Source organism: Triticum dicoccoides, chromosome 6B (genome assembly GCF_002162155.2).
Source record: "Triticum dicoccoides isolate Atlit2015 ecotype Zavitan chromosome 6B, WEW_v2.0, whole genome shotgun sequence".
Classification (NCBI taxonomy): Eukaryota; Viridiplantae; Streptophyta; class Magnoliopsida; order Poales; family Poaceae; genus Triticum; species Triticum dicoccoides.
In genome coordinates, this window is record NC_041391.1 from 85114341 (window position 1) to 85125473 (window position 11133).

Sequence of the window (11133 nt, forward strand, 5' to 3'; positions counted from 1 at the left end):
TCAAAAAAGAAGAATGATTCAGGGCTTATTGAGCAAGTACTCATAGATCCCTCATCACTTCTTGTGGACTTCCTCTGAAGTCGGCCGGAATTTCTCTGAAAAATGAAAGGAGAGAGGACCGTGGGCTAGCATCCTCCCATTCTAAACTTTCCCACCATTTTTGGTCGCCGTATATCAACGATGATCTCTCGGCACATGCTATGTTCCGTGGCAGCTTCATTAGCACGGGCCAACCATAAACGAGCAAGCCTATCAACCATAAACGAGCAAGCCCATCAACGATCGATGGGAAGGTGATTCTACCATCACAGCTGCTTACGATTGCTCGTTAGATTACATAACGGAATGAACATGGGAAAATAACCCAGCCCACCTATAGATAACAATTGGTTATGTCATCAGTTAGATATGAAATAACCGCGTCACATGTATAAGAATTTAGACATTGATATCTTGGGGTCGAAATGCACAATTATATACTCCCTCCGTACCATATTACTCGTCGCTGATTTAGTACAAAGTTAGATGAGCACACGGAGCATAATAACATAAATATAGATAGTCTGTTTCCCACTGCACTGCAGCAGGGGAAATAATATGAGGATACATAAATGCCAATTGACGTACGCTGCTTGGCGGGTACATGGATAGGGAAGAAGCTACTGCTTTCCTTCGGGCATGAGTAGCGGCAGCTGGGGTATTCCATGGCCGAGCCAGCGCCTGCAGTCATAGACGGTGCAGAAGGTCTGCAGTGACATCATGAGCAGCAGCACGGCGGCGGCGAGCAGCGTGAGCAGCCTCCACGACCTGAACACGTACCTCTTTAGCAACTTGCGCGCTTTCACGGCCTTGTTGTCGTCCCGGTGCTTGTTGACCAACCTGATCACTGTGTCAAGCTGCGGCACATTGCTCGGGCGCACCGCCCGGCACATCCCGTTCCACATGTCGGCCGCCTCCTCGTTGCTCTTCATCTTGTTTGAGATGATCCCATATTTCTTCAAGATCTTCACGTCCTTGGGTGTGTCGATGATGCCATTCATCAGCTCCGTGTACCGCGCCAGCACCAGTTGGCCGCGCACCATGGTTGTCTCGTATGCCACCAGATTTCGGAGGATCACATCCGTGTTGCTGTCGAGGTGGAGGACCGGCAGGGTGAGCGTCGCCGTGGCAACGTCGAAGTTGATCCCGGCCATGCCCTCCGGAGTCGCCGTGAACCGCACGCCGCACGCGGCCAGCTGTGCCACCGACGGGATCATGATCTCCTCCGCCAGTGGCGACTTTATGATGGTGGCCAGGTTCACGTCGTTGCGCCGCACTGCCTGGTCCGTCGACGCCAGCAGTTTGGCGAGGATCTTCCCCACCACCAACAGCTGCGGCATCTTCTGCGTAATCGTGCTCATCGTTTTGGACACGAGGCTCTTGATGAACTGTATGGGCACAGGCATGCACGCCTCGCCTAGGCCCTTGTGCTTGTCCGCGTGCGGCTGCTCGATGATGGGCACATCTGAGACCAGCACTGGATGCTCTGCCGCCACTGCGTTCATGGACTCGGGCACGAGGAAATGGTATAGGAGCTCCAGCAGGTGCCCGTGCTTGGTGATGTCGCTGGTACAGGCCGGCGTGTTGGTCTTGATTGGGCTAACCTCCGTGATGAAGCGGTCCAAGACAACGCAGACATCGGCTTCATCCGAGATGTGGCGGAGCTGTAGCGCCTCGGCGAAGAGGAACAGCGGGATCTGGTTCTCGAGCATCATGGCGTCCCGCACCATGGCGTTGATCCAGTTGGCAGAGGAGGACACAAAGTCTGTGGCCGACTCCACGTGGTAGTTCTCAAGGAAGTCGAGGAGGAAGCACGTGTCGATAGCCATCATCCATGACAGCGTCGGCTCGCTCAGCTCGAGGTACCTACCAGCATCATCCATAATTTCGCATCCAACTTTTAACTATATCTCAAAAGCTAGAAACACATATATGATAGTAAAAATAAAAACAATACATCTGCCAGCATTGTACGTACTATATTTGAAAGTATTAATTCGGTGCAGATTTGACAAATACGGAGTAGGTGCTATATATTTATTCATTTTTTTCCTTATAAAAAAAATTACCTTTGCTTGTCAAGCTACATGAATAGAATTTTAATTGGAAATTTTGTGACGACATGAATCTTCTTCACATTTTTCATGTTCGGCCCAGTGATTAATATGTATTACTGTGTGGTTATGTCTGTGCCATAATTATTTTCTTCGCATTTTTAAAGATTTCACATGTGCATGTTCTTGTCTGCTTGAAATTGCTTTTACAACGCTTGCCACATGGGTTCACATGTGAACTATGACTAGCTAAGTACACTAGTACACCCCATGTCCCTAATGCATCCTACATTTCGATGGATTTTTACGTAGCTTATAGATTTGGACATGTCCTCTTATGGTTTGTTGATTAAGTTTGAGTGAGTTTGCCATCTAACACATGTGGTGAGCATTTCAAAAAAATAATAATATGTGAGTTAGTTTAGAGGAAGACAAAGTTATCAATAGCAGGAGACCAAACGTTGACCAAGTTTTCAAATTTGCCATGCGGTTTATATAACTAGCTAGTTTGATCGTCATAAAACATTGCAATTATAACACACTGTTTAGCTAGATTTTAAGGTTTCATCTTAATTATTCGCAAAAGCAATTGGGCTTATGTTTGTGGCAAACTGAAATGTATACCTTTGCGACATATATGGAACCAAGTTGAGAGATGAAGTTTTGACCATGTTTGGAGCTGTCAGATGGTCGATATTATTAGTTCTACATTCATCCAAAAGATTCAAACATTTTATATTAGTAGGAAAATATGACTTCACTCTGATTGACTAAGCAAAATTCGTAGCATCGAAGAAAGTCAAACAAAACACTAGCGCCAAGAATCCTGATGGGAGGATGATCCAACGATTTCATGAACAACACCAGTATAACAGATTAATTTTATTTTTGTTCTCTGATTTTTCTAACTAAAGTACCTGGTGTCATCTCAGTAGATATGTCACACAAGTAAAATTAAATAAGTACGGGATGAAGACTAGCAGATTTTTGCATGAGAGAGGTAGATCTTGTAGCAAAGGCGCAGTAGGGCCGGCCGGTACGTACCTATGGTAGGGGGCCCGGATGATATCCTTCATGACAGCAAACTTGTCCACGAGATCTTCGAACGTGCGGTTGCCGGCAAATTTCTTCTCGGCGCGCTTGGCCGCCGCAAGCTTGTAACGCTCCATGTCTCTGAGTTTGGTCCGCTGGTAGTGGTAGGGTCCCAGGGCGAAGTGCTGCGGTGTGTAGGCCTCGGGCCTTGTGGCCCGTAGCAACCGCGGCACGTCGAAGACCTTGGCCACAGCGCCCAGCTGCTCTGCATCGGCCTTCATCCGACACCGCACCTCCTTCACCCACGGCGACTCATCCAGCTCTATGCCGGCGTTTGTCACGGCCGCCTCTGTGAACCGCGCCTCCGGCTGTGGCTGCGCCGACGACATCACACCGTCTAGTCTATAGATCCCTCCGGCCTCCTATAGCTTAACTTAGCTTTGCTTAGTAGGAAACGAGTAGTGCTACGGTAGCAAGTTAATTGTTAGCTACTTGTGCGATCCGAGGTCTATATATAGCGACTTGTTTGCTTCCAGTGGCGTCGAATTGACTAGACCCAGTTAGCTATGCAGGTCAATGTATAAGCCAATGCATCATGGGAGGCATGGACTAAATGTGTGCTACCTGATTGTGGACTTCCTAACTCTTCTTTTTTTTTCTTCCTTTTTTGGGGCAGAAATCTTAGAGCATCTACAGCCGGCCTCCTCAAACATCCTCGGACGCGCCTGGTCAGTGACCGGAGGTGACCCAAAAACTGAGGAGAGTAACCTTACTAACCCTCTCCGCTGGAGATGTAGTACTATCCTAGTCTATATTGCAGGTTGAGGTTTGTCTTAATAAGTTCTAAAGCTTCTATAATCAAGATGTTATCATATAGCGATCTTTGGACGAACTCACCTAGGCGAGCCCGATTGCTATCATAGCCTGTGATATAGGGTAATCTCTTGGTAGCTTAGGAATAGGTTAGGAATGCGACTAATATGCTTCACCCGCGGGGTTAACCTTCTGCAGCCTAGTACCAGTAAGACAATTGGTGAAACTTCTGAATGTCAAACTGATAATTCAAGGCATGGTCCGTTGTTTAGTTGTGAAGAAGTGTAATCCTTTGCTACATGTGAATGATCAATCTTAAACAGTCTCCGTTGAAAATTTTAATATATCAAAACATTGTTTGGAACAAAGAACAATATACATGCCTCCAGATTTGGTGGGGGGTTATTGAAGTATAGACGGGCCTTGAGCCCATATAAACAACGGTTGATTTATCACTAAGGCCCATGTAGGTGCACGACATGGCAGGAAATTTAGTATCATCTCACAAGTGGAGTAGCGTTTACACCCCTTTATAAAGGTTTCTCTTCTATATGCTATTGGAGCATGAGAAGAGGAGTGGTACATGCACGCTCCTCCTGCGTCGTTCGCCATGCCTGCGTGCATGCGTGCTTCACGAACGAGACCAGCCGAGCACTGACCTATGTCATGTGTGCACTTATTTTTTGCCGGCCAGGAATGGTTAATGAATCAAATATTAATTACAAGTCAATAATGAAAGTGCCATTGTCCTAAGCTCCGTACCCGACGACATATATATTGGACACGCTGGCAACCTGGCCGACAGAGTTAGTTCGTCCTTCCACAAAACCCTTGCCATCATCTATTGTTCCACTCACCGTTGTTACTCCCGGTGATGCCATCCTGTCGACCGCGTGCTTGGTCGTTCGGGGGACCAGGCCTCTAGAACCCCGTCCTTTGCGAACATGCACCGGGAGAATGGCGATAATGTTTTTAGGGGATCATCTCGGCGCGACTGGTCCCGATTTGCCTTCCTCAGTGTTCTCTGCTGCGACTACTTCCCCTACAATCATGGCGACATGTTCGATGATGACGCCGCAAATAAGAATGCCACAGAGGATGCCGGAGCCGCTGCCACCGCCACGGCCTAGCCTGGCATAGAAGAAAGTATGATCTGCCCTATTTACTCGTTCATGTGCTAGCCATATATATTATGTTCAAGTGGTGTTCGGCATGTGCTCACATGTTTAGATATCAGTATGAGCTTCATGCTATTAATGTCATGTTCATGATTTACATAGAGATTAAATGTATCCGTATGTAGCCTAATCTCTAAAGAGACAAATATTTATGAACGGATGGAGTAGATAATTGCACAAAATACTCCTACTAGTGTATTCCGGCCAGTCATTTATCACCCCATTTTTTCTTATTCCGAACTAGTTTCCTGGATTTTCATTAAAATCTTAGTCCCCAAAGATTGCTAATTACTTAAACCTGGAACGGCAATTGTTTGTTGGCGAGGTGCACAAATTTAGCAGCTGCATTGATATAAACTGGTGTTTAGACTATGATGCTGACCAGAGAAAACAAATCATTTTCGTTATTTTGCAAAATCACTACAGTAAATATGTCAACTAGTGACGTACATCGCTCTTTTTGAATTGTTTGGATTGCTTACCACTCGCAATGCTTGTCCCGCCCATTTTATGATGGTCTGAAATTAACTCATAAACAATCTGGCAGATCGATGGAGCCCTTCACGTTGATCAACATGACGTGGAGCCACTGAATGTATCGATGATTGTCAAGGAATCAATATACGCTAGTATCGTACCCTCACGTACAGGTTAGGTAGTGTAACAAAAAAGGAATCTCTCTAATTAACAAGCTATAGATACATGACATATGCCACATGAGGATGGACAGCACTGGTCAATATCTAATTGCATCGTTCTCCCTCCGTCCCAAAATTCTTGTCTTAGATTTGTCTAGATACGGATGTATCTAACACTAAAACGTAACTAGATACATCCGTATTTAGAAAAATTTAAGACGAGAATTTTGGGACAAAGGGAGTAGTAATTAACAATACAATGAGTACTTGCTACATGTCTCTGAGTCTGGCCGCCGCGAGCTTGCAACGCTCCATGTCTCTGAGTTTGGTCCGCTGGTGGTGGTAGGGTCCCAGGGCGAAGTGCGGCGGTGTGTATGCCTTGGGTTTCCTGGCCCGCAGCAACCGCGGCACGTCGAAGGCCTTGGCCACAGCGCCAAGCTCCTCTGCGTCAGCCTCCATCCGACGCCACACCTCCTTCACCTACCACGACTCGCCCAGCTCTATGCCCGGGGCGTTTGTCACGGACACCCCTGCGAACCGTGCCTCCGTCAGTGGCTGCGATGACATGGTGTTGTCTAGTATATACAATCTCTCCGGCCTCCTATATAGCTTAACTTAGCTTTGCTTAGTATACGAGTACGGGTACATTACTACGTTAATTGTTTGCTACTTGTGCGATCCGAGGTGTATATATATCGACTTGTTTGCTTCCCGTGGCTTCTAATTGACTAGACCGCGTTAGCTATGCAGGTCAATGTATAAGGCAATGCATCATGGGAGGCTGGGAGGCTTGGACTAAATGTGTGCTAGTTCATTTTGGAGTTACTAACTCTTTTTATTTTTATTTTTCTTTTTTTAGGTAGCAATCTTGGAGCATCTACAGCCGGGTCTCTCATGTCCGCCTCAAACATCGGCACACTGACATGAGATAGAAGGTGGCCCTAAACCGGGGACAGTAACCTTATTAACCCTCTTTGTTGGAGATCCAGTAGCATCATAATCTGTAAGGTAGTTTGAGGTTTGTCTTTACACATCCTAAACCTTGTATAAGCAAGATGCTCTCCTATAGCCATCTTTGGGTGAACACACCTATGTGGGCCCGACTGCTATAATAGTTTGTGAGATAGGGTAGCTCAGGAATAGGTTATGACTGTGACCAATATGCTCCACCCGCGTGGTTAACCTTCTGCAGCATAGTACCAGTAACACATTTGGCTTAAATACCAATACAACGATATAATTTTTTATGACATACTTCACATTTTACTAGTTAAGTCTATGGTCGAAATTTAGCACAAAATACGTTGGGGACCAATTAACGAGGATGGAGGTAGTACATGCAGTTGGAGCACGAGAAGAGGAATGGTACACACATGCTCGTCCTGCGCCGCCAGACTCGGTTCCTCCTTCCGCATGACTAAGTTTAGCTGTCAAATGTGAAACCTCGTCATATAGATTCATATACTGGCACCTTTCAAACATGTGACCAAGTGGTGCAATGTCAACGAGCTATGTACAACTTGCATTGTACACAACTAAGCTACATTATTAAGGATATTCCGGCACCGAGTATACAATATTCCGGTCACCTCCTGCAACTTCATCACCATCCTAAATTGGCCAATTTTTAGTTAGACTACCCACAGTGGAAGTAATATAAATGGTAACATCACACATCTCTAGGGAAATCAGATGATGTGGTGAGTAATTAATAAGGAAAGAGGGGCATGTGGTAACATAGCTAGTTATTGTGACATCACACATAACAAAACAAGATGCACTATTAAGGTAGTAATATAGAATAGTAACATATGCATGTTTACTAGTCTAAGTTACTATCCACTGTGATTAGTCTTAATTGCCTAGTGCCTGGTTGTTACTGAAGGCTGGCCGGCCGTGTGGTTGTTACATGTGAAGGCTAGCTGGTCACATGCAGGGAGGAATTCTTCTCGAACCAGTGATGCATCCATGAGGATTCTAAAAAATGAGCTACTTGGTGCAACGCCAACCTCCATGGTGTCATGGATGGATGGATCCACAACTTACGCGTCATTGTTGTCCGACAAAATTTGCAAATACGGACCTTAATTGTGAACGCTCTGTCATAGTCATTCATTTCCGGAAACGAACTGTATGTGAAATCGCCTCGGTGTTCAGCCGAGCCATCCAGGAGTGTTTGTACCTCCAAAGATGGGGCTTCCTTGTGTTCCGTCGGAGTCCCTCATCATGTTTATGGGCAACCCTGCTTCCGTGTGATCACAGGAAGCCACGCCGGCATCTACGCGTTGGTCCTGGTTGTTAAGAGGCGTGGGGCGGTGCAACTCCAACCTCGGCCTTTTCCTCGACTAGGTTTCGGTGAGTTCCATCCGGGAGCGAAGGTGCTTACAGACTCCAGGTATATTCACCAAAGCCTTCCATAAAATTTAAGGTAATCTATGTGTCTTAAGGGGATGCATGCGTACATTGAATGTACATTTTTTATTAATTAAACTCACAATATGAAACATTGCTATATGTACTCCTTTAACTTATCAAAAAAAATATCCCGCTCAATTATTATGTCTAGATTAAACTAATGCGAAATATAAATCTTAGTTGCACAGCTCTTACTACAACATGCCGCGACACATCATTTATTATGCTTCTCAAAAGAAAACAGATGTTGCTTTGACCTAATTTCTATCTGTAGGTATATGGTATGAAGTGAAGTAGGAGGAATAAGTAATCTCTATCTCTTGTCTACCTGCATCAAACACTAATAGTGTGCACTACCTCCAGGAGATCGAGAGCATCAACATGGTTAAATGGAAGACTCAGGAGATGACCGAAGGGAGAGAGAGATTTATTACCCCATTAATTATTGCAATGCACGTCTCTTTTTAATAGATATTTATGCACTGGTGCAACGTTCGGCATGTTTGCTATAAAAGTAAAGAGTACGGCATGTCCAATTAGATTTTGATTTTTGCATAAAGAAAAGAGACACCACCCGGTGCCAAATAGTATACATGTATTATACTTTTATAGCAAACATGTCGTACGTTGCACCAGTGCATAAATATAAGCTGGACTGGGAGGTCTTGGGCCATTAAAGGTGTGATGATTATATTTTTTTTCTGTTGCAACGCACAGGCATGTTTGCTAGTACTCCCTCCGTTTTAAAATAGATGACTCAACTTTGTATTAACTTTAGTCTATTTTGGAACGGAGGGAATACCATTGTAAAATAGGTATCCGTAAAAAAAGGCGAAAGACTAAAATGTCTGGTTGGCCGTAAAATTCAGTCGACGCCTGATCGATTGAAATTTTGTCCTGGTCGCCGTATGCAGCTTCGCTCCCGGCTGCGCGGTGACGAGTCGATTCACTCAGCTTTCGCTCCACATGTTCCGCTCGTTGCACCATGTGATGTCACGCACGGCAGATTTTAATGGCGTCAATACTGATTTTAATGTACACAGCTTGCTAGGCAGGTTCGTTAACAAGTGCCAAAGGAATCTACTCCAGTCACAGAAGGTCAACTTGTTCTGATCCATCAATGAGGCCATGGATCACGTTAGCCCAACGTGCTAGCACTCAGATTCCTCGGGTCGATCTGCGGAGTGGCAATTAATTTCATCAAGACTGACCTAGACCGAACCTAGTCTTGACAGACACAGCCCAGCTGGAGACAAAGTATTAGATTTTGAGTAGCTTGTTAACTGAAGACCACCATCGATCCAAGTCTTTGAGAAACGTACTATATTTATATGGACATTTTGAGATTAATCAAACTCTGATGATCATCAGGTAATAAATAAGAGACACTTGCCTCTAGAGAAACAACCTGGTAAATCATATTGAACAAGCATGCATTTTCTAAAACATAATAATGGGACTATCATCTTCTAAGAGGCTCACGAAAACATGGCGTTGTTAGTACAAACCCATGATCTCATTCTTACGAGGAATCCCGGTAGACAGTGCAACGTCTGAATAATGTGCCTGCATGTGCTCCATCAATTGGCCATGTCAAGCCAACTTGGATCGATGAAGGTCCTAAGATGCCCACGAACAACTAGGTAGTTGTCGGCCACCCGATCGATTAGACCATCACGGTAGCCTAACGTGCTCGCTCACAGATTCCTCGGATCGATTGGCGTAGAAGCTATTTCATTAAGACCTCGATCGGTTCAGGTCTTTGATCAACATGGCCGACCTGGACACTATATCAGATTTTGAGGTTAAACATCCTTGTTTGCTTAGCAATACACCCCATCCGTCTTAAATCAAAATTTCAGGACAAATTCATTAATTAAACTCTAACAGTCATCATCAGTTAAACCATATCTACTTGTGCTTTGGAAAAATCAGGTAAATGATTTGAACAAGCATTCATAGGACATCATCTTTGACTCGATCATGGAAACTAGATTTGTGGTGACATGTTAGTGACGTAGTAGATCAAGGAGGCATCTTGGTTAATGTCAGAATTAACTACTTCTTAACCTCAAGTTGTTTAGGAGTTGATTATTAGTTTGTCACATCAGTTTTATATAATCGATACGATCGGACAATTAAAAATCAATCAGTTTCTCGGTCGACCCATGGATCCCAAGTTTTATCAGAGAGGTAGATCTGACCATTCGATTTTGCTGTGCATACAAGAGTTAGACGTGCGACATTTTTACAACACGGATTTAAGCCGCACACCTCAGAGAGCTAAAGTGAGATTGACAGGTGAATCGTACACAGCTTGTACACAGCTTGCTAGGCAGGTTCGTCAACAAGTGCCTAAGGAATCTACGTACCCCGGTTACATACTCCCTTCGTCCGAAAATACTTGTCAAAGGAACGGATGTATATAGACGTATTTTAGTTTTCGATACATCCATTTTTATGCATTTCTGTGATAAGTATTTCTGGACGGAGAGAGTACATTCCTTCCTCCCATGTGCTTCGTCGATAGTCCAAGCCGAGTAGGTCAACTTGCTTTCATGGAGGTCCCGAGATATACTCACGAGCAACTAGCTAGCTGTTGTGGATGATGGATCACGTTACCCCAACGTGCTAGCGCGCACCGCGTAGATTCCTCGGATCGATCTGCAGAGAGGCAATTAATTTCCTCAACACCAACATCGATCGATCCAGGTCTTGATCCACACGGCCCAGCTGGAGATATTGTACTCCCTCCGTCCGGGTGTATAAGTCATTCGCGTAGTTCTAGGTCATCGATTTGAGAAATTAAATATGTGTTATATGTCATGAAAAATATACCACTAGATTTCCACACGAATGTAGTTTCTAAATATATATTTTTTGTCACATATAATACATATTTAGATAGTTAAATTATTGACCTAGAACTACGCGAATGACTTATACACCGGGACGGAGGTAGTA

The 11133-nt window shown here is 44.7% G+C and overlaps 1 protein-coding gene across 1 annotated transcript; it reads right to left on the bottom strand.

Annotated features, from left to right (window-relative positions):
• Nucleotides 1-659: 659 nt before the first annotated feature.
• On the bottom strand, nucleotides 660-3514 carry LOC119323038 (putative UPF0481 protein At3g02645). Its single transcript, XM_037596607.1, has 2 exons — nucleotides 3138-3514; nucleotides 660-1905 (listed from the first exon to the last, which is right to left on the bottom strand). The coding sequence occupies exons 1-2, from the start codon at nucleotides 3512-3514 to the stop codon at nucleotides 660-662; spliced, it is 1623 nt and encodes a 540-aa protein (XP_037452504.1).
• Between the last annotated feature and the right edge of the window lie 7619 nt (nucleotides 3515-11133).